Source organism: Protopterus annectens, chromosome 1.part0, assembly GCF_019279795.1.
Source record: "Protopterus annectens isolate FY-2018-M chromosome 1.part0, PAN1.0, whole genome shotgun sequence".
Taxonomy (NCBI): domain Eukaryota; kingdom Metazoa; phylum Chordata; order Ceratodontiformes; family Protopteridae; genus Protopterus; species Protopterus annectens.
The window spans coordinates 1,282,022,271-1,282,047,712 of NC_056725.1; the positions used below are offsets into that span (position 1 = coordinate 1,282,022,271).

General features: G+C 40.0%; 1 protein-coding gene across 1 annotated transcript in view; it reads left to right on the forward strand.

Moving 5' to 3' along the window:
* Nucleotides 1–211: 211 nt before the first annotated feature.
* ALPK2 (alpha kinase 2) overlaps nucleotides 212–25,442 on the forward strand; it is a 32,465-nt gene continuing 7,234 nt past the window's right edge. Inside the window, exons 1-3 of the mRNA XM_044066162.1 lie at nucleotides 212–741; nucleotides 834–922; nucleotides 14,772–14,989. Coding sequence (XP_043922097.1) covers nucleotides 445–741; nucleotides 834–922; nucleotides 14,772–14,989 — 604 coding nt within the window. The 5' untranslated portion in view covers nucleotides 212–444. The remainder of the gene's footprint in view (nucleotides 742–833; nucleotides 923–14,771; nucleotides 14,990–25,442) is intronic.

The window sequence follows — 25,442 nt, forward strand, 5'->3', positions numbered from 1 at the left end:
TTGGTAGTTCAAAGGAAACACAAAGTCATTTGATGATTATAAAAAGCAAACCCAAACACGTGAACTTCATGCTGTTTGCAAGTGCAAATATTAATAGTCAGACTGTCAGGAATCTTAAGTTTTGTTCTGCTTTATTTTAGAAACTCCAGTTTTCTAACAGCATGACAGGAAATAAAGATTATCATCTCTATATTTTACATATTTAGCATTCTGGACATCAGCTATCATACAGTATATAGCCTTATTTTTTCTTAATACTGCTGGTTGCATGAACTACTTTTGACTCACAAGACATTTATTTGTTTGTTTTAATCAGATTTAGTACTTTATGAGTTTAACTGGAAAACTTTAGGTTGTTTGTTTGCAACTTTGTTGTCAGCATTGTACTTAACTTTTAATAGAAATGTAGAAAACTGCACGTTACCTTTTAGAAGGCATTTCCTAATGCATTTATTGAATTATTTAGACGGAGAAGATGTTGAATTCACTCAGCTGCTATTCAGAGATGATATCATCAGTGATAGCTACTTTGGTGGCAACTTGAATGGAAAAATTGTAACAGATGAACTTCATTTTGGTGAAGGAGTGCATCGCAGAGCATTTCGGAGTAAAGTTGTTCATGGCCTTGTGCCTCTGTTTAACCCTGGCCATCCGTGTGTACTGAAAATACACAGTGCTATCACATATGGGACCAAAACAAATGATGAGCTAATACAGAAAAATTACAACTTAGCAATTCAGGTAATGCTCACATTGTCTTTAAAAATCTTTATTCTTCGTTTTTATTGCGTGAACAATGAAGAAACATACCTTTTTTTTGTTCTGTCTTATAGGAGTGCTGTGTCCAGAATATTGCCCGAGAGTATGCCAAAACATATGCATTGGAAGTCAGCTGTCTAGATGGATTTGGAGAAGTTCCAGAGTGAGTTTGTTAAACAGATAAACACTTCATTGCTGGTTTTAGTATAGCAAAATGCCATATGGTGCTTTATGCAAACAAAAAATGTCATCTTACTCATGAGACATTTTTGAGAGTTTTCACAGTTTCTAGGAACACATGAGTGTAGGTCATCTATGCTACTTACTTTAATTTAAAATGAACGTTAAGTACAATGTATGAGTTACTCTGTCTGCCCTCCTCTAACTTACTTTAATTTAAAATGAACATTAAGTACAATGTATGAGTTACTCCATCTGCCCTCCTCCATCTGCATTCATCAATGCTGAAGACAACATGGTTTAAAAGGCCAGTGTAATTCCTAGGAAATTCCTGTGGTGAACTGTTTGCTAATGTAAATCCTTGGAATTGTGACACAAATCTACCTTAATTTAAGAAACATTCACCTCAAAAAGATTTTGTATTACTACCTTATAGTTTTTCTTCATCACAATGTGATGAATGCAGAATGTGTACCATAAAATTCTTCTTAGTCAAGATGACACTTGACAAAATCTTAATTTTTGAAAACAAATAATAAAAAATGCTAATATTGTATTAATTTACCCTCAGCCCAAGACTTATGCATTTTAGTGTGCATTTTCCAATACAGTGTAATTTCTTTCAATCACCAGTCTAACCAGTTTTGATCACACAGTAACCTGAGACTTTCCTGCATTCAATGTCATCATTTAATTTATTTTAAATTTACTTTTATTAATTCTATACATTTCTACATAGGTATATTTCAAAACTAATGATATACTGACATTTGTTACATTATACATTATAACTCTTACAAACTGAGCTGTCTTAGTGTAAACTTGACATAAACCATGAATATGTTACTGTTTACTTCTGGAAACTAGTCTAGTTTATTCAATTCAATTTGACTTGCTTTATTTCCTTAAGGAGAATGGTCCTACACATTAAAGTTTTTAGCTTTACCTTTCCAGGACAGAGCTGTGTGACACACTCCCCCCCCCCCTTCTGCTACCAGTACCTTACCTACTGACTCACATACTATTTATGTTTAATGTTGTTATAATCACATGGTATCAGTAAGCAAATAGAGATATACTGAAAGTGGAGAATAAGAAGAGAGAGGGTGAGGAGGGGAGAAATGGGTTCAGCCAGGTGAGGAGCAGGAACATACTGTGCATGTCTGAGCTGTATTGTAGGGCCACACTGGAGGTGTATAAGCAGCAAATTCTACCCTTCAATAGTCCAAATACTCTTTTCTGTGATGGTCCTTGTTTTAGCATGGGACATGTTGGATGACATTGATACCACTGTCTGTGTTTTTTTTTTTAAATCTGGACAGTCTAGAAAGTTCTGGGCAGTTGAGAGTTATGCTCCCTAATCCTAAATTACCCCCTTCTCTCTAAATCTAAAGTTTCCTCCTGATTGTTGCCTAAAACCATAATGCTCTGTATGTCACACAAGTCTGACAGTTCTGCTTTTGTGCAAATGTGTCTTTGGGTTGTCCACAGCCTGCAAATGCACACTACCAGTGTTATTTTGCACTGAACATTGTGCATCCCATACATGAATCCCAGCCCAGATCTGACATATTTTGGTGTATATGATAAACTTACTTATTTAATGCTAATATAGCGCTGATTTTGAGCTACTGGATAAAAATAAAATACTTAATAAAATCCACATGAAAATGAAAAATTAGCTTATAAATTAAAGATTATTACAATTAACATTAAGCTTGATGAGGATGGATACAGATACAGCATGTTTATGTAACATGCTTTGTTGTCTGACAATATGATGTTTTACATGTCTATTCTGGTGCTAAATTATAGTCAAATAAGGTAATCATCTGAAAAACTGAAACATTAACAAAGGATCTATAATTATTTTTATACAGGCAAATTATGTTTGATTATAAACATGAGGAATTAAATTTCAGCTTAAAACAACAGTGAGAGTAAAAGGTGTTTTAATACCCTGATCATCACTATTGAAATAAAGATACTAAGAAATTTGTCACTTATAACAAGGATTAAAGTAATTTACCCTTTCTAGCATAGTCATCTGATGGGTGAAGTTTGAATGTGACCTTAAAAGATCCATGTTTAATAAATCAAATTTCATCTTCAACAAAATTCTGTGAATGATTTTCCTGCATGAATCTTACAATAATGCAAAGGTGTTTCCTTGTATTAAACTGTTTTTTTTTTTTTACTTTACTTTTAGGTTCATAGATTCATAAGTAGGTACTAGGCTATCGGCTCAAGGTCCTATGCAAGCCTAGCCAACAAGGTTCCCTGGCTTACGCGACCCATGAAAGTTATTTTCCTGTGCCACGGACGAGCAGAGACACAGACGTGATCCCTGGGGTGTATTTCCTATTTCCCATCCACTCATCAAGATTTTTCTTGAAGAGTGCTAATGAAGAATTTTGCTTGACATAGATGGGTAGCCTGTTCCAGAGTATGGGAAGTCTCTGGGATAGGAATCTATCCCTCCAGCATGTCCTGTGTATTGTGGTGACAAGGTTTAGGTCCCTTGAGCATGTAGCTCGGAGGGATTGGGATTTCTTTAGGTTTAGCATGTCCAACAGCTCTGGGTTTGATATAGCTTTATATGTTAGGCAGAGATCACCTCTGAGTAGGCGATATGCTATGGAGTAAAGCTGGAGTTTTTTGAGGCGGTCAGTGTAGGGCATTTGTTTGAGATCAGTAATCTTCTTTGTGAGGTACTTCTGTGGCCTTTCCAGCTGCTGCAGATGTCATGTGAGGTACATTCCAAAAGGGGCATTGTACTCTATAATGGGTCTAATGAGTGATGAGTAGAGGGTGACGATGACCTCTTTTTTCCTGGATGAGAACCCTTTTATGATGAGGTGTGCCACGTAGAAGGACTTCCTGACTACTGTGGAGATGTGACTATCAAAGGAGAGACAACTGTCCACCTGGGTCCCAAGGTCTCTTATCACACATTCGGTGTTAAGTAGATTGCTGCCTATGTGGTAGTTCATGGGTACAGAGTTTTTACCAAAGGGGATGACACTGCCCTTTTTGGCATTGAGCTTGAGGCCATGGCTCTGACACCAGGCATCTGTCTCAGAGAGGCCCTTCTGTAGGATGTTCACATCATTTGGGGACTTGACTATGGCTCCTAGTTTTCAGTCATCTGCGAACGTCATTAGCCAGAGGCCTTCTGTGTTAGCCTGTACTTCAGAGAAGTAGATACCAAACAGGAGCGGTCCCAGGACAGAACCCTGTGGTACTCCACTTGTCACTGGTTTGAGGTCAGATTTGGAGTCTGCAACTTTTACAGTGTGGGTTCTGTCAGTGAGCCAGTTGGCAACCCATCTTGTGACGTAGGGATTTATGCCTAGTTTATTGAGTTTAACTATAATTCCAGAATGGGGGATGGTGTTGAAAGCCTTGGCGAGGTCAAGATAGGCTGTGTGAACCACTTTACCCTCATCTACGGCTTTGGTGACTGCCTCAAAGAAGTCGATCAGGTTCAGGAGGCATGATCTGCCTTTCACAAACCCGAACTGGGTGGGATCCAGAGTTTGGAGGTTACCAATGTCTTTGTTTATGAGTTTCATGATGATACATTCCATGGCTTTGCAGACCAAGCTTGTCAGGCTAATAGGTCTATAGTTCCCAGGATCAGTGGTGGCTCCCCCTTTGTGGAGTGGGATAACTGTTGCTGTGCACCATTCATTGGGCACAAAGCCTGATGCGAGGCTATTATTGAACATGGTGCTTAAGTGGGGAGCCAGTTCATTCTGAAGTTTGTGTAAAACGCAGCCTGGGATGTTGTCCGGTCCCATGGATGCTGTGTTTTTGGCTTTAGAGAGTGCAGCTTTCACCTGCATAGTTGTGATTACAGGGACTCTGCATTCTTCCTGTATAGATATGGGCCCTTTAGGGGGTGGGGGGGGGGGGTAAAGCTAGCACTGAACCTATCTGCCAGGATGTTGGCAATATCAGTTGGTTCTGTAATTTTCATGCCTTTGTGCTGTAACACAGAGCAGATCTGGGTGTTGCCATTGAGATTCTTGACATAGCTATAGAATGCTTTGTGGTTGTCCTTGGAATTAGTGGCAATTTTATTTTCGTAGCTAGCTTTGGAGGATCTTATAAGGGATATCAGCTTCTTACTGAGGCTGACCGGGGAGCTCCTCCACTCATGGGATTTTACTCTCTTTTGCAACAGTTTCTTCCTTCTGTTGTACAGTTTGTTTATGGCAGGGGACCACCAGATTGGCTTCCTTTTTTTGGAGGATAGCGTCTTGGTTCTGTTTGGGATAGCACGATCCATGCACTCATGTAGGTGCTTATAGAGCGCATTTTTGTAGGATTCAGCAGTTGTAACTGTATTGTCCATCTGCATGGGTGTCATGAAGTTCACTACTTCTGTCTTAAGAAGCATGAAGTTGGCTTTGGAGAAATTTCTTGCTGTGGTTTCCTTAATGGGGGGTGGGGGTGGGATGTGGATATCAAGGGTGATTAGCTTATGGTCGGATCAGACCAATGAGGAGTTGACTTTAACTTTTAACTATTTATACATTCTTAATTTTAAGCCTAGCTAATTTCAGAGAATCAGACCAAGTAACTTGTGTCTGTGAGGCAAACACCTTAACCACTACATCAACCCTCAACTCCCTGCAAAAGCATGTTGGTCATATACCTACCTCTTTATGATTGGTATAGGACTGCCCTACTGGGGAAAGTAAACAAAAATGCAGAACTATAAATATAGTTGCACTGCTTCAATAAAACTGTTGCATATGTGTGAAGCCATCACTTAAGCCATTCATACTGCAGAACACCTGGTCAATTGAAATTTTACATATGTTAGATTGTGCTGTTGCTTTTCACTATGCTGGTCTCCAATGTGAACTCCAAAGATAAACAGGCAGCGCTACCATGCTAACCTAAATATTTACACACACCTCTTGCTATACCACCGTGATAAAGGTGGTGCATTTCTGGGATCTATCATGACATGGGTTTATTTTGTTTCTCCTTTTCTTTCCCATCTTACAAGTCACAAGCTACTTGAAACAGATGCCAACATGCTGACATGCCATCACAGGGCTTACCAGCTCATATTTGACAGTCTCCATCACCATCCCTTGGGTTTGCAGCATTGCAACACATGCACTGATCCAACTCTCACCAAAGACAACCATTACCTGCTGGTGTGCTCATTTTTCATTGTCATCCTTTGTATGAGACTTTAAATTATCCCTAGAACTGTGATGGTGGTTTTACATCAAGCCTTTAACACCTTTTTGTATACTTCTAGTTAACACCCATAGCTCCTTATGGTATCCAGACCTATTCTGTGGTCTGGCTTCTTTAACTAAGTGACTTACCAGCTAATAATAGGCAGCATTAGAAAGGGCATGACTTAGGAACAAAATGAGACTAAAATGTTTAATCTACAATGTCCTACAGTAGAGAAATTAATCATTGTTTGCCACTTACTATTCATATTTTTATATTTATCTTCACATTTTCGTAACTGAGAGACACACACACTATTGAGAGGTAAGTTGTGAAATGCCATGATGGGAAACAGAAAAATGCATTGTCAATGTCCATTTATATCATATTATACTGGAGGTATTGCTAAGCAACATTTCCATATGTAAAGACTTCAAAAAAACAAGGGACTTACAAACTATTGCATAGCATCAGGAGAAACATTAGATGTTGTTGAAGAAAAAGAACATCAATATTTGCACATTAAGTTGCACATCTTGAGAGTCATTCAGTGTTAATTTATATTGCTAATTATACAATTAATCATGTGTTTTCATATTTCTGTAAATATTTCAATAAACATGGACTCAGAAAGGAATTACTTGCTGTCATATGAAAGCTTATGTCTGGTTAAAAAAATGTTCTAACAATATATGTCTAGGTTGTACAGTTATCAAGGTATGACAGTTTGTGAAAGTTTAGCAAAAAAAATATATGATTCTGGTTTTGTTTGCATTATAATATATTACAATATTTATGGTAAAACTATGAATGCTGTGATGCCTGTGCCCTGGCTGAGCAATCAAAGAGCCTCAATCCTCACCACTAACACCAGAGAGGGCATCTCATATATGAGGATAGGATAACAAATACACACAGTAAAGTGCAATTTCCCTAATGAGCACACAGAGATCACAGTCAGTCCAGGGCTGGTCGCTCCCTTGCTCTCCAGGTCCCCAATAAGACTCCCCACTGGCACAGCTTTAGGGTCCCAATCTCAGCCTAGCTAGGCAAGCTAAAATCTCCAGCACCCTCTCTGTCCAACCAGTGCTTCATGTCCCTGCCCAAGTAGCTGACACACACACACTTTGAGATAAGAGTTTATACAAACACACAGACACTTCCGGGGAAGGCTGGCACAGGTTCTCCAGCTGTGCCCCTTTTACCCAGACTATATGGTAGTACCCTGCCACCACCCAGCTAATAATTATCAGCAACTCAAAGGCCCTTAAAAGGGTGTCCAATTATTACAGTGCAACATTATTATCCAATTGGTAGATGTGACTAAACAGTCTCATGGTTTATTAGAGTGACTTGGACAGTTAACTCTATAAATATGCAATGTACTCTAGAGCTTAACTTATCTCTACACAAACCAGCCACAGTTAAAAGGTTTTAAAATATTTAATAATAAGAAATTAAAACCACAAGACAATACTTTCTACTACACAGTCAGTGCTAGTCAAGAGTTCAGAGATCACACAGAAATACTTAAAATAAATCAGTAGTACAGTTCTGACATCACAGAAAAACACAGTCTAACCTTTCTAGTTCCTAGCTATTCCTACAAGAAAACACAAATCTAAGATAACTTACATAAGACAACAGGCAGAGTGCTGTGAGTTGGATGATCAAGACAAAAATACTTAATGCCTTCTGATTCTCTCTGTTTAAATTACTATTGCAGTTCTGATAAACCTTACATCATCTTTTTATGCTTTCCTGGGGCTCCCAGGCTACACATTAACTGCATTTACATTCTTAACATCTCCCTTTTGTTATCTTGCAGCTGGTCAGGAACAGAGCAGTAAAATACATTTGCATGTTTAAATCTAGCAATTTAACTCTTGATTAAAACAATAGAAAGAATGTCTTCATCTAGACAGACTGGAGCCGACTTTAGATCAAAGGGTCACAACATGCTTTTACTGTGTCAGTAGAGAACACTGTTGCCACATTTTTGTAACAGCATTTTTTTCATTTAAGACAACAAGCCTGTGATTCACATTCATATTTACAAATTATAGAATTATGTATAAAATTCTATCTGGCTAGGCTGGAAGCCTTCACCCTTCTCTACCAGTCCTCACACCCCCCCCCCCAGAGAACTCAAGCTAGTCTTTCAAGTGACCCTTGAGAAACGCCGCTTGAGAGGGTTAGGTCTATCTGAGTGTACCTCACCCCATTCCCTATCTTGAGAGCCCATCTGCATTGGCATTGCTACTCCCACTGCGGTGCTCCACTGACATATCATATGCTTGCAACCCTAGGCTCCATCTTAGCAACTAGGCATTTTGCTGGCTGGCTCTATTTAACCATGTTAGGGGGTTGTGATCTGTCATAACAGTGAATTTCCTTCCATACAGATAAGGCTGAAGATTTTGCAGTGCCCACACTATGGCTAGACATTCGTTTTCTACAGCTGCATTACATTCCTCCCTGGGTTGGAGCCTACGACTGAGATAAACCACTGGGTGCTCTTCCCCCTCTGAAAAAATCTGGCTAAGTACAGCCACCACCCCATGGTTCGAAACATCCACCTGCACAACAAATTCTTTGCTGTAATATGGACTGGCTAACACAGGGGGTCCTCCCAAAGCTTCTTTAAGCTTCTGGAATGCCTGCTCACATGCTGAGGTCCACACTACCTTATCTGGCCTGTTCTTCCTTGTCAAGTCTGTGAGGGGAGCAGTTATGGTACTATAACTGGGGTCAAACTTTCTGTAGTACCCTGCTGTCCCTAGAAATGCCCTCACCTGCTTCTTGGTAACAGGTGCAGGCCATGCCTGAATGGCTTCCACTTTGGCAGGTTCTGGCCTTATCTTACCACTCCCCATTGTATGTTCTAGGTAGGAGACCTCCGCCATACCGTCCTGACATTTGCTCAGCTTAATGGTCAACCCTGCCCTCTGTAGTCTGTCCAGCACCTCCCTGATATGCTGAAGCTGCTCTGGCCAGGAATGGCTGTAGATAGCAATATCATCTAGGTAAGCAAAAGCAAACCCTCCTGCTCCTGCTAGGATACAATCTACCAGCCTCTGGAAAGTCTCTGGGGCATTCTTCATCCCAAAGGGCATCTTTGTGAACTCATACAAGCCAAAAGGAGTCACAAAGGCTGACTTCTCTCTAGCACTGGGAGTCAAGGGCACCTGCCAGTAACCCTTGGTAAGATCGATGGTTGTAAGATATTTAGCCCCACCCAGCTGCTCTAGGGCCTCATTTGTCCTAGGCATGGGGTAAGCATCTGACTCTGTGTGACTATTTAATTTCCTGTAGTCCACACAGAACCTGGTGCTGCCATCCTTCTTTGGCACCAGCACCACTGGGGAGGCCCAGGGACTGTTGGATTCTTGAATCATCCTTAGTTCCAACATCTCCTGTACCTCCTCCCTCAGGGTCTGTCTGACTCTCTGGCATTCTATAAGGAGCCTGCCTAATAGGCCTTTGGGGTCCTGTATCCACCTGGTGCTGCACCAGGTGGGTGCACCCTGGTTTCCCTATGAACATGTCCCCAGATTCCTGCAACACTGCTTGGATTTCTCAAACCTGGGTAGGAGATAGCTTCTGGGACATTGCTACCCCTTCCACTGAGGTGTCAGCCCGAGCCTCTCTGAGGAGATCAGTCCCCAGATCTCCCTCAGACTCCTCCTGCAATCCACTGCAAATGCTCAGCACAAGTGCCTCCCTATCATGATAAGGCTTCATCATATTAACATGGTACAATTTGTGCCCCTGCCATTTGCCTAGCAGTTCCACCATGTAGTTAACATCACTTACCTTTCTTACCACCTTGTAGGGTCCCTCCCAAACTGCTTGCAGCTTGTTGTGTCTGACAGGAATGAGAACCATTACCTGCTGCCCCACAGCATACTCTCTAGCTCGAGCATTCCTGTCATACCACACCTTTTTCTGTTGTTGGGCTTCTGCCAGGTTCTCCTGGGCCAAGCACATGAGTTCCCTGAGCCTTGTCTTGAAGTATAAGATGTATGCCACAACAGACTCCTTGTGACACTCGCACTCACCTTCCCACTCATATCGAATCAAATCTAGAGGTCCCCTCACCCTATGCCCATACAGCAACTCAAAGGGTGAAAAACCTGTGGATTCCTGGGGAACTTTTCCATAAGCAAACAACAGATGGGGCAAGTATTTGTCCCACTCCCTCTTAAACTGATCTGCAAATGCCCATAGCATGGACTTGATTGTAGAGTTTAACCTCTCAACAAGAGTTTAACCTCTGAACAAGACCATTAGTCTGGGGATGGTAGGGGATGGTCTTCATGTGCTTCATCCCACAGGACTTCCACAGACAAGCCAGCAGGTCTGACATGAAATCGGGTCCTCTGTCAGTCAGTATTTCTTTTGGGAAACTTACCCTGCTGAAAATCTCTAACAAAGCATTTGCCACCTTCTTTGCCTCAATGGAGGACAAATCCACTGCCTCAGGATATTGTGCAGCATAATCCACTACCACAAGGATATACTTTTTCCCTGTGGAACTTGGGGTACTCAGAGGACCCACAATATCCATAGCTACCCTCTGAAATGGCTCCTCAATCACAGGCAAAGGCATCAAAGGAGCTCTCACCTTGTCTCCTGCCTTGCCTACCTTTTGGCACTGCTCACAGGTTCTGCAGTACCCTGTTACATCTCTGGAAATTCCAGACCAATAGAAGTTCTGCATAATATGCCTCTTTGTACGTTTTATGCCCATGTGACCTGCAAAGGGAATATCATGGGCTATGGCTAGAAGCACCAGATGGTAGACTCTAGGCAGTACCAACTGCAGTACTTTTTCACCTTCTAGCCCTCCCTCAGGGGTCCACTCTCTGTATAGTAACCCTTTTTCCCAGTATAGAGATTTCCCCTTTCCTTGAGAATCAGGTGCCTCTCTAGCTACCTGCCTCAGGCTTTGCAATGTAGGGTCTGAGAGCTGAGCATGTCTCAACTCTCTCCTTGTAACCCTTCTCAGCACCCCTTCCACAGAAAGTCTGGCATCCTCTGACAGTGGTGCCTCACTGTCAGCCTGGATACTACTATTAACCTCTACCTTTGCAATTACTCTGTCCAAGGGACCATCAGTACCCACAAGCAGCTGTGGCTCACATTCAGTCTCACTGTTACTGCATTGCTTCCTCCCTGAAGCAACCACCTCACCAGTCCTGGCTGCAAGTATGCAGTCTCTCTGGGTCTCCCCCAGGCTACCATACCCACATGCTTGTCTCCAAGCCTGACTGCATGTAACTGCACATGCACAGGGTACTGCACTATCAAAATCATTCCCTATCAGGACATCTGCAGGTATATCCTAAACACACCTACTTGCTGGCTTCATTTTCCACCCTCTCAGTCAAGGTGAACCCTAGCCAAAGGTATTTGAAATGAGATCCCTCCTGAAGCCCTGACTGGAGTAGACTGCCCAGGCAAGTAGTGCTCCTCTGTAACCATTGCAGGCCAGAGGCTGTGTCTCTCTTGGCAATGGCCTCTTTGCCATTCACTACAATAGGATATAGCCTCTGGTGGTACTTTGGTACCCTTGTTGTCCCAAGACAACCTACTATTGGCATTTTGTCTTTCCCACTTGCTGGCTCCCTCACCTTTTGTTCCCCACCTTGCCTCTGTAGACACCTGTATGCCACATGGCTCCACTGGTTGCATTCAAAACATTTAACCCTAGCTCCTGGACATTTACCTGGACTAGTGGCTTCCCCTGCTACTGGCAGATTCTGTTATGGCAGTCTGTGCTGCCACCATGGGTTCCTTTAGACCCATGAGCAGTACTGGGAGTCTTCTTCCTGTGCAGGGGTGCCCTGCTTGCCAGGTATAGGTCTCCCTTCTTCTCCGACTCATCTGAAGTAGCACATTGTCTATCAGCTAACCAGATCCTCATGTCCTCGGGCAAAGTGCTAAGGGCTTGTTCCCTCACCAAAAGGTCTGCCAGCCCTTCAAAAGTGGTGACCTGACATCCACTCACCCACCTATGGAAATAAGTGCTCAATTCAGCAACATATTCACACACACTTTCATCTGCCTTGCATTTATGCTCACAAAACTTTTTCCTATATGTTTCAGGTGTTAGCTTAGACAGTTCTAAAAGACATTTCTTTACAGCAGTATAATCAAAACATGCAATGTCATTTTGGACAGAACAGTTACAGCTTTACCATGGAGTAAGGGGGTCAGGAACTGTACCCAGAGCCCTTGGTCAACTTCATACTGTTTACATACCCTGTCAAACATATGAATGAAACTATCAAAATTACCCCCCTCTTTAAACTGCGGAAGAAATTTACTGACCTTTTGTGCTTCTGGGGTCCAGTTACTCCCTTCCCCATTACCTCCATGACTCTGGCGAAGAGTCAGCATCTCCTTCTCGTGCTGCCTCTGTCTTTCCTTTTCCTCAGCTTCCAGACGTAACAGCTTCTTATTCTCCTCAACCTGTAGACTCCTCAGTCTCTCAGCTGCTTCTATTTCTAAATGCCTGGCATCCAACTCAAATCTCTTTAGCTCCAGCTGGATTTTTAAGTCCACTGCATAAAGATTGAGCTGTCCATTCTCCAAGGAAATTATATCTCCACTGCCAGTCTAATTGTCCTCCTGTTTGCTGTTTTCTGATGCCGCTGTAATCAAGGCTGCAATCAGGTCTGCCTTAATCAGGTTTCCATGCACCAGTCCCCTATCCTGGCACATTTCTGCCAGCTGGCTCCTTGTCAGCTTTCCATACTCCTCTGCTGACATGCTGTCTGCTCACCCTGACTAACTAAGCTAACAAAAGAAATAAAACAACTGTGATCTAAACTCTGAGTATTCACTGTGTGGCTGTTGTAGAGTACAAACATATACAAAGCTCACTGTATACAAGTTACAGGATTCACTATACACACACCACTACAAGCCAACTAGTATTTGCCAACTAATTAATATGTGATGTGGATATTCCACCGCTGACAAACAATTAATATGTGAGGTGGATATCCCAACCACTGCCACCAATTAATATGTGATGCCTGTGCCCTGGCTCAGCAATCAAGGAGCCTCAATCCTCACCACTAACATCAGAGAGGGTATCTCATATATGAGGAAAGGATAAAAAAATACAGACAGTAAAATGCAAGTTCCCTTAAGAGCACACAGAGATCACAGTCAGTCTGGGGCTGGTCGCTCCCTTGCTCTCCAGATCCCCAATAAGACTTCCCACTAGTACATCTATAGGGTCCACATCTCAGCCTAGCTGGGCAAGCTAAAATCTCCAGCATCCTCTCTGTCCAACCAGTGCTTCGTGTCCCTGCCCAAGTAGCTGACACACACACACACTTTGAGATAAGAGTTTATACAACCACACAGACACTTCTGGGGATGGCTGGCACAGATTCTCCAGCTGTGCCCCTTTTACCCAGACTATACGGTAGTACCCTGCTACCACCCAGCTAATAATTATCAGCTACTCAAAGTCCCTTAAAAGGGTGTCCAATTATTACTGTGCAATATTATTATCCAATTGGTAGATGTGACTAAATAGTCTCAAGGCTTATTAGAGTGACTTGGACAGTTAACTCTATAAATATGCAATGTACTCTAGAGCTTAACTTATCTCTACACAAACCAGCCACAGTTAAAAGGTTTTAAAATATTTAATAATAAATAATTAAAACCACAAGACAGTACTTTCGACTACACAGTCAGTGTAAGTCAAGAATTCAGAGATCACACAGAAATACCTAAAATAAATCAGTAGTACAGCTCTGACATCACAGAAAAACACTTAGTCTAACCTTTCTAATTCCTAGCTATTAGTACAAGAAAACACAAGTCTAAGATAACTTACATAAGACAACAGGCAGAGTTCTGTGAGTTGGATGATCAAGACAAAAATGCTTAATGTCTTCTGATTCTCTCTGTTTAAATTGCTATTACAGTTCTGATAAACACTACATCATCTTTTTGTACTTTCCTGGAGTTCCCAAGCAACACATTAACTGCATTTACATTCTTAACATCTCCCTTTTGTTATCTTGCAGCTGGTCAGGAAGAGAGCAATAAAATACATTTGCATGTTTAAATCTAGCAATTTAACTCCTGGTTAAAACAATAGAAAGAATGTCTTCATCTAGACGGACTGGAGCCGACTTTAGATCAAAGGGTCACAACATGCTTTTACTGTGTCAGTAGAGAGCACTGTTGCCACATTTTTGTAACAGCAATTTTTCATTTGAGACAAGCCTGTGATTCACATTCATATTTACAAATGATAGAATTATGTATAAAATTCTATCTGGCTAGGCTGGCAGCTTTCACCCTTCTCTACCAGTCTTCACAAATGCACTATTATAACTGTAAAGAGTGCTTCTTAATGATAACATTGTTATCTGTACAATTTTAATAATGCTTACAGCTTAAAATATTTACATTTGTTACCTTATGCTTTTTAAGTTTATTTATCAGAAAATGCTCTGTTATGTAAGATGTGTGAAGGCTGCTAGAGGTGTGACATTCCACACCACATAGGTGTTAATGCGTTAGCTCTATCAGTGCGCTAAAAGCATCTGAGAAAATTCTAAATCTGTTTTTTTGTCTTTTTTTTTATCTAGAATCATTCCTGTGTTCTTGATCCATCGGCAAACAAACAGTGTCCCTTATGCAACACTGGAGGAAGAACTCATGGGAGATTTTGTGAAGTACTCCGTGAGGGACGGACGGGAAATCAACTTCATGAGACGAGAATCTGAATCTGGCCGGAAGTGTTGTACCTTCCAGCACTGGGTGTTTCAAAAGACAGGTGGAAATCTGTTAGTCACTGATATGCAAGGTATATGAACTTATGTTACTGCATTCCAAGTCATAAAATGCATATTATTAGTGATTAGGAGGCAATATACAAGGATATGTTACTGCTGTGTTAATAAGAAGTTGGATTTAACATTATAATGACAATTTAGTCTTACAAAATTTGAGTAACATGGTAGTTTCTTTATAATTAGAGTCTTTTGCCTTGAAAGAGAGTAGTTATGTTTTCAGTGTAGAAGTTTAAAGCTTTTTTTATAGTAAACACATGCCTGGATTCTTCCACTCTTCACCTGTGCCATAATTAGTCTTGGTATTTGTATGTCAGATGCTTATCAGAACTACAAAGGTTAAAATTAAATAAAAAGTTGTTGAAAAAAAGAACTATACAGGTTAACCTGATTTGTGTGTATCAGTGATGCTTTGCCTTTGCTTAGTCATTATGCTTCGCAATCACATTGCTTTCTGAAACAAAATGAAGCATTGCCTTCCAGAGGAAACCGTATACAAACATACTTCCTCCTCTAATTATGGGGACTGTAGTTAATCCCACTTAATCCAAGGCTCTAGAGCAAGTCGTTATTGCATTTTCCTGGTTTTAGTAAGAGAATGCTCATATTGAAAAGTGTAATGCAATCACTCTATGTCAGTATCTCAATTAATACAAAACCCTGTGCCACCACCATATTAAAATAAAATGTGGGGTTGGGTATTTAGCATGGTTTTATATGTGTGTGTTTTCCAAATGCTTGAGTAATCTCCTAGAGCTTTCATTTTGGTTTGTACAGCATTAGGCAGTTGTATCTAAAATCTCTTTAAAATTCCACTTGGTGTATTATCTCCCCTCCTTCCCATCCCCTATCTCCATGGGGCCTACAATCTACCTTCACACAGTCAGTCCACTCATTCCATTGGGGACAAAGTCTGGGCATCCCTACAAGAGACCTGTAACCCATTTGTTCCTGCCTGCACATCCTCTTAAGACCATTTGTTCACCTTATAGTGAGAGCTGGATAATAGAGAACAGGCCATACACAGGTTTCTGTTCAATGGACAAACTTTCTTTATGAAACAATCCCTGCAGCGGCTACCTTTCGCTTCACATAGTGCTTCCTACTTGTTCACCCTACACACCACAAGCAACATCTGCTTAGCATGCTCATGCCTTGAAGGTGCAGTATCCAGAGCTCCCACTAGATGGCACTGTAGTGGCAAGCCAGAGCTGCTTCCCTCCTCCCAGGATGGGTGAGCTGACACTGACCGTTTACTCCAATCCTCCGGGCCCAATTCCTGCAGCATCCATGATGCTAATCAAACACAGGTCATCTTTATTGCGGTTAGAGATACATTCCTGGAGCTAAGCCACTTGGCAGTATATTATTGTATATTTTTCGGCTGCATACTATTACTAAAAAAGTAGTCTGCCACAAACTTAAATCATGCATTTCATCTGGTAGGAAAACATAAAACCTCTCTCAGATATCACAGGTATTGCAAAGATATTTAAAGATGTCATTCAGTTGTAATGTATACAGTAAAACATCCCTTGAAATGAAGCATGTGCTTGTACTGTTACACCTCATGACTGCAATACTGTTTCAAAAGTACCAGCTGCACACTTGCTGATAGTAATATCACTGCACTAGTATTGCACAGTAGAAACATCTATGTGTCATACATGGGTTGCAGATACCTTAGTATTATATTCATTACTTTGCTGTCAGATAGCTTACAAGCACAGGTATTAACCACGTTTTCACTTGTTAGTGATGCAAGTATGTAAGAGACCTTGTAGGCAACCAAAGTACAGAATGCTAATCTATTATATGTCTGCAAAGATTACAGGATTTGCTTATTTTAGATGCAGACTCTCACAAGCTGATGTACACAATGGTACTTGATGACCAAAATGACCTTTGATCTGTAGCCCTTGACCCAACACCTCTGTCTGAAGGATTACATTCCCAACTGATTATAAACACAGTCCACTTTACAGTTGCTGTCCTCATTATCTTTGTGTGACTCCTGTTTATTGCATGTTGCAAGGTGATAGTTATTCAAATTTTACTGAGACTTTTCCTACAAATAACCCTCAATATTGCCATGCAGTTTAAAATTTTATAATTAATATTTTTGGGGCATAATTACAATCCAGACACTACTCGTATTGAAAAGTATGATGCAATCACTCTATGTCAGTATCTCAGTTATTACAAAACACTGAGCCACCACAATATTACAATAAATGCAGGTGTTTTACAGCTTTCATGCTATCTGGCATCATTGTGTGTATTGCCATCATTACTAATGTAATAGGTAATTTAAAGTCTCTGACTTCACGTTATGATTTAATAACAATAGAAGCAATCAAGGCTTGATATGACATCACAGTGTTTTGGAAGTAGTTTATAACATTTAGTCCTGCATCTGTAAATCAGGACAAGAATAAAATGTGTCAACATGTAGCTGGTCATGCCAGTATGTATGTGCGTGCGTGTATGTGTGTGTGTGTGTGTGTGTGTGTGTGTGTGTGTGTGTGTGTGTGTGTGTGTGTGTGTGTGTGCGTGTGTGTGCGTGTGTGCGTGTGTGCGTGTGTGTGCGTGTGTGTGTGTGTGTGTGTGTGTGTGTGTGTGTGTGTGTCTGTGTGTGTGCGTGTGTGTGCGTGTGTGTGTGCGTGTGTGTGCGTGTGTGTGTGTGTGTGTGTGTGTGCGTGTGTGCGTGTGTGTGCGTGTGTGTGCGTGTGTGTGCGTGTGTGTGTGTGTGTGCTCATGTCTGTGTATATGTGAGTGCATCTGCATGTGTGTGTGTGCTTCTGATAAATTTTGAGGATGGGATTCGGAGACACGGTGTGTATTGGTGATGTAAGCTAAAGTAAGCCACTTTTGTGGTGGAATGCAAATGAACATGTTGGACACACCTAAATATTGTTACATGATCCAGAAAGAGAAACAATACACAATACATACTGACACACTCACAATATTATTGCTTCAGACCTGGCAGGCAGTCCTGATACTTCTTGACAGTGATATGTCCTATGAGGATTAGTTTATAACTGAAAAAAAGAAGACTCAGGCTAAACTGAATGTGCAAAATGAAAAGTTCCATTGAGGAACTGAAAACATTTAGGCAGACACCTTCATTGCAGAGTGTGATGATTAGAATAACAGAAACAGAAGAGTAGCTTTTCATATTCCTTATTCCTCTAATATGTTCCAGTGAGGGATTAAAGGCCACAAAGCAAATTCAACACCACAACATTGATGAAGGAGAAAGAGAATAAAAGACAATAAAAAAATTCAGAAAATAGCCAGAATAAATGCCTACTCCTAAGTACAGGCACAATTATGATGTCTAAATTTACACTGATGATTAGGGTATGCCTGAAATAAGTCTATATATTCACTCCCATTGCCACATGTAGATTAATCCAACTCTAAGTGAAAAATCACCCAAACCCATTCCTAATCCTAATCCTGACCTCAGCACTATCCCCTGCCATTAACTGTGTTGCATTGAAGACTAATATTGAGCTGTTGATTAGGGATATGTCTGATGTTAACCTAAATCTTCATTGACACAGCCTAATATAGACTAACCTGGTCCTCAGAGTCTTCATAATCCTAATCCTATTGCTTTCTGTAAAATGGAGGACTAAATTTCATCTGCTGCTTCAAGACATGCCTGAAATAAGCCTGCATCTTCATTCACACTACTTTTCTATGACCTACCGGGTCTATATTATAATCTCGAAGGTACGGAACATCGAATACCATATGGTCGACACCATATGATCGAAGTTCTGTAACTTCAAAAAAAAAAAAAAAAAAAATTAAACAAGAAAAACTTACTCTGATGGCTTAAATCAGGGGGGCAAGCCCCCCTGTACCACCCACACCCCCTGCTACTCAAATATACCAACTTCGAGATTGCGTTACATTGTAGGAAAGGGAAATCTTCCCTTTCCGCACCATACTCCATTAAAGTGCGATCTCGGAGTTGGTATATTTAAGTAGCAGGAGGTGTGGGGGTGCAGGGGGGATTGCCCCCTGCCTACACCCTTTTGTTTTATTTTTTATGTTCCAAAAACCTTTTAATGATGATTCGATGTTTTACTACTTCGATCAGTAGTGATCGATGTTTACTGATTTGAAGTAGTAAAACTTCGATCATCTAATATAGACCCGACCTACCTAGCCATGAGAGTCCAGATGACCCAAATCCTAATCATAGCACTAACTGTAACTTTAATGAGTAGGGAAGACCTGCTGATTAAAGATAAACCTGAAGTAATTCTGCATCTTCCCTCACCTTTCCTCTGTAAGGTAAACCCACCCCTCATCCCAAGCTTAACTTAATCCTAGATCCCTTACTTTCATTGCAACAGTATATTTTGAAAAGTTCCAGCTGTGTACTGAAGAGAGATAAAACCCTGACTGTGACTCAAATAACCTGAGTTTGAGTAATGGGTCAGGTACTGGAAGAGCTGGGAAGGTGAGACTAAGAAATGAACAGTTTTAGCTCATCCATCCTGAAGAGAGGAAGGGTGTGGTGATTTCTGGACTGGCTCTTCCGCTGCCCCAGTGGTAACAGAAGAGTTCTGAAAGCATAGAAAGCAGGATCTGTTATCAGAAAGGATCTGTGTCACGACTACCCAAGCCAGTTGTGGTAGCCCTTGTCTTCACTTGGGATAGCATGTACACACATAGGTTGGAAGGATATTGGTAGTTCCTGCAGTGATGCAGGTGCACAAGTCATTACCAGAGCTAGATTAGGGCGTAACATAGACATGCACCTATTGCTCACATCCTAAATGATATGGATCTTCTTGGGGGTGCAACATGTTGTTCCCCGCCCAGGAGCAAGCAAGCAAGGTAAGTTTCCACAGGGCCACAGCCTAAGGTAGACAAGATGGACTTATATAGACAGGCAAAGAAAGTGCATACCCTGTGGAAAATTACCAAAAGGACTGGATGTGAGTAGCAGCAGAGACTCACAAGGGGAGGTTTCATGGTTAGCAGGTGAAGGAACAAAAAACATTAAGAAAAAATATACATTTGCAGTGTTTACTGGGGTAGAACACTGATCCAAATTAACCTTTTTCAGACTCAACCCAGAAGCACATCCGGAAGAAACATACAAAACAGGAAATGCGAAATATCAAAGCCAAACTATATAGTCATGAATACTGAAAGAATAGTATTTATAATCTATAAAACAAAGAAGAAGAAATTTCAGAGAAATAAATATCAGATGACATTTATAATATCAAACATGCTAATAACTGAAACACATGGCATATAAATATTTTCAGTTTAATACATAACTATATTTGCAAGAGTGAGCTATGATTTAAAAAAAATGACAAAAAGAAGAAAAAGAGGTTGAAGAGTGATTATCTTGGGATCATTTGTATTTTGAAGTTTTCAACAAATAATTTTTTCAGTCTCCTTCAAAAAATAAGGGAAGAGTCTAGTTTTCACGTTTACTGTAGCCCAGAGAGTAATTCCAAAAGTTAAGGGCTAGGGCAGAAAAATATGGTTGCCGCAGGCATGTTTGTTGCGAGAAGTATGAAAATATATGTTTGGGAAGAAGATACCGATGGTTGCTGTAGACAGCTGAACCAATTACTCTTTATATTCTTACACAATTACCACAGAGTTCAATTAACTCTCCCGTATCATGGCATTATTGACATCTTTTTGATTTAATGAGGTTTTTAAGGTGAAACAGCATTATGTTTCCTATAACAAAACAGATCTATCTAAATCCATATCTACTCCATTTGGTGTCAATGTTTTATAATTACAAAATAACTGTGCTTGCAATGTTAATATGGCGGCTCTTTTTAAGAGTGGCTTACCAGAAAGAATAGCATTAACAAGTGAAATATCATTGCTAACGTAATTCATTACTGTGTACTTCCTTGGGTATTGAATCAATATCTCTTCTGATTTCACCTAAGTGTTTCAATAGCCTTATTTTAACTTTTTTCTGGCTTTGATCTACATACTATGATTTTGGTGCACAATCTGTAGTTTGTGATGCATTTTAATGGATTGAATTTAAATGGTGTTAAAGTATATAATAATGACAAATATACCTGCCCTTCACAGGGTATGTTGTATGCTATTAAATATACTTGTAAAACACCAAACAGGTATGTAGGTCAAATTCAGAGAATAGTGACTGTTTTTGGCATTATTAATATGCTATCTAGGTTAACAGCTGCAGTACCAAGCAATTTAAATAAAAGTCATTAAACATAGTGAACTTGCCTAGTTGTTTTGCTGCTGTTGATGTTTTTTTTTCTAATTAGAAGTAATAGGACATTGGTCATTTAAGCTGGAAAGCATTATTTGTAGGGAGGAGATGGACTGGAGGATATTACTAATGACTACGTCCTGACATGGATGTTTACCTGATTTAAGGTTTAGACAGGTATTAGGATCTCTTATTAGCTGCTACAGATCCAGCTCTGGTAGAGCTCCATTACTCAGAGGCCCAATAATGTTTGTACTGTGTTTCCAAGAATTATTACTTGTACAGAGGGTGGTGTATAATTAATAACATGCTTAGGAAGGGTTTCAAAACTGATTTTGTTAGAAGTAGGAGGGCTGTATTGTTAAATAGTTGTTGTTGTTGTTGTTGTTTTGTCTAGTAGAGTCAATTGAATAATCCAGCTTGAGTCATGTCATTTTTGCCAAGGGTTTGGTTATGAAGTTCAGCTGGGTAAAAGGCTCTGTATAAAAACACAGGCCTCCTTCCTTCCTTCCTTTTGTCTAGGGTTGTGCATATAGGAGTAACCAGGGGAAAAAAGCAATATAATTTTCAGACAGACTTTGGTAAGTTCTACAATTACAGGGTCTATAGTTGTCAATGAAGGAGACTCAATGTTGTAGTTTGTTTTCATGTTTCCAGCATTTGAGATGCAGATTTTATGAACGGAGGCTAATATTGTTGATTTGTAAGATATGGAAATGAAGCACTAGTGTTGAGATTTATACTGCTGTCTATGAGAAGTAAAAGAAGAAATGCTTAGAAGTGGAAAAATATTCAGGGTCTTTTTAAGAAGGGTGGAAGATTCTTGATTACTTGAAAAGGGTGAAGGTTGTGTGTGGCTGTAACTGTATTTTTAGACTGAAGAGGAAGAACATGAAAGAGGAAATAGAAGTTGCATTGGATCAAGCATTTTAGTAAATAAGGAAGTTAAATGGAAAATTAAAAGAGGGTGGGAATTCTCTGAAAAATAGATTGCATGGAGAGCCGAGTGGTAACAGAAAGCAAAGTAAAAGTGTAAATTAAAAAGAAAGGCTTTGTTTTACTGTTTGGAAGTAATGTTAACAAGAGATGGTAATGGAAAAGAACTTAAACTAGTAGATGAGTGGGAATTATAACAGAGAGAGTAGATAAAGGGAAAGCACTTAGTGACGCAAGATGTTAAACCAGTAGGAAGGTAAAACTATGAAGAAATGTAATTTAAACAGATGTGTAAGACTAGAATTTAAAAATATAACAGTTCTAAAAGTTCACTATACAGCTATAGTGCATACAATTTTAATTCCAAGAGTTGTGAAATGTGCATGCTGAAATCACCTAAAAACCCAGAAAATATTGATTAATACATAAATGTTAAATATCCCATTAAGCAAAGATTCCTTTCTGCAAAGTCATTTTAGGAAAACGCACACGCAAAAGTAATGGAAAAAGACCTTTAATAAACAAATGCAATAAACGGTATGTTCCTACAGGATGGCCTAGACCTGCAAAATGAGTACATAGTAGTATACAACTTAGAATACTTAAAATATACATATTAAAGTGCATGCAAAAAAATGATTATTTGCAAGATTAAAGATATCCTTAATATACAAGCTGAAAATGTCCAATTAAATGAAGATATCATCTGTAAAATACTGCAAAAAATCATCTTAAGACACTTAATGCAAAATAGAATGAGGTAAGCCTATAAATTGTACATTAAAAAGTGCACAGCATTTCTGTTCAAACTGTCACTATGACAGCAGTAAATAGCTGAAATTAAAGCAACCAGATGAAATTACATCAAAGTTCAGAAAGTCAAATTGTAGATTAATTAAATGATTCATTATCAGTAATATTTTACATTTAACACAGAAGTCTAGCATATGACAGCAGTGACTAAAACCTAAAACTCCTCATGTAAAAAGGTACTCCAGGGAATTATAATATATCTGAAAACAGAATGTTTAAATAAATAAATAAAGATGGCTGGCCCTTCAAGTGATGGTAGACTCATGAATCAAGCTTGTGCATTCACACATTTAGCATGCCTAACCTTCTCACTATCAGATTCAGTCTAAACCATAATTTTAAGTTCTAGGCCCAGTATTAAGGCTATAGTTATGTTCAGGGTTATGGTTAAACTTTATTGGCTATTATGGATTGCTTTTAGCGTTACAATTAAGATCAAAACCATTATGTGTCAGATAAAGACTGCAGCTGTGCTTGAGAAATTACTGTCACACAAAACATGACAGTCTCATTGTCTGCACATTTCCATGTTGGCATTCTTTCACTTGCTTGGGGCAAGGTTGGGGGGTTAAGTTTGAATTCACCACAATCTTCACTTTGAATGCTGTATGTATCCATTTATCTACCAATCCCTGAAGTTTAACTCACTGACAACATAACTTAATGAGGTTTAATTCATCAATGACAAAATTAACTAACTCATCAACAACACAATTAACTGAGATTTAACTCAATAACAGCACAACTCACTAAGGTTTAACTCATTGACAACACAACTCACCAAGGTTTATCTCACTGACAGCAGAACTCACTGAGATTTAACTCATTGACAACACAACTCACCAAGGTTTAACTCATTAACAGCACAACTCACTGAGGTTTAACTCACTGACAGCACAACTCACCAAGTTAAACTGCTTGGAATGCAGCCCACTAACGAAGCTCAAAAGGAAAGGTTTTACAGGGAATCAATTCCTCCTGTATCACTGCAGGTGAGGGTAAGCCCCTGCTCCACCTGGACTTACATATATCAATACTACAGCTGTATAAATACAAAGGGGGAATCTCCCAAAACAAAAAAATCACTGCTGGCACTAACAGTAGATTTCTTTTGAAAACAGTAATTGGTGAGTTCAGTATTGAGAAGCTGGGGCTCAGGGAAAGGAACTTTGTGAAGGTGGGTCTTGGGAAAGTAGAAGAAAGCTGTGATATGCAGAGAAATTGGATAACTGGTCTTTCACTAAGCATTCACAAATACAACAAAACTACAAAGGCACTACATAACTGAAGAAGCATAATAACACAATCAAATAGAGATAACAGATGTAGACTAGAAAGTCTTTGACAAACAACAGAATACAGTCAGCATACAGGGATATGAGTATTTTAGAAATCTGTAGGAAGACAGAGTATGCCATTTCAAAGAAATGTAAGGTGGTAACATCATAAGAAGAAATGTTAAATAGAGAAATAACAGGATTTGCGTAGGAAAAGGTAAGCAGACAACTCAGAGGCATGTTTGGAAGGAAAATCTTGGTGGGGTTACAAACAGGTACAAAAGCATATAAAATGGAGTACTTAATGGTTGTGTAAATTTACAAATGATGCATTATGCAAAGAAGCCCACCTCCACCTTTAGTTAGCAGGGAACACATTCCAATTGACTGGGGCCAAACAAGAGAAAGCAGGTATGCCCATGTCTGAATGCTGAACATCTAGGAAGAGAGCATTGGAGGGCCAGGTGATTCATGCATGAGACTGTGGCCAGTGAAGACGCAGTCTGCATCTTAGGACTGCAGCAAGCAAAAGCAAGTACAAGTTTGTACCCTTCCTCTTTACTCACCCCTTATTAGGCCAGTCATTGAATATAGTGCCCCGTTTGACATGTATCTGTCCAGACACGTGCAACAATTGGAAACACCCACCGAGATATTTTAATAATAGAATACAAGGCCAGAACAATATGTCCTACAGTGACTGACTCAAAGTCCTGTCACTCTACTCAGTATCCTACAGACTACTGAGTCTGACATATAAGGCATCCTCCAACCCATTACTGATGAATTTATTGCATATCAGCAAGTCAGATGACATCAAAAATACTCAATCTAAGGACCTAAGCCCTCTTTTGCAACTTCAACAGAGCACTTAGGAGGGACAGGTATATCTCACGGAGGATACTGCTGCTTTGGATCAGACTCCCCCATTCGCATCAAAGTACATCCCTGTCTATATTCATGCGCACCTTAGATCTATGGATGGGAAACAGAAAATTTACCCCAGGATTGCCCCTTGTACTACTTATGGGCAGAGGCAGCTTCTAAATGTTTTGTCCCATGTATGTGTCCCCTCAAATTATCAGTGGTATGATCCCAGTTATTCTCATTAGGGGTAATGTATGATTACTGACCATGGGGTGGCTAAGGCCAGTCTCTAACCAAATGGAATAGGTTAATTTGAGCATG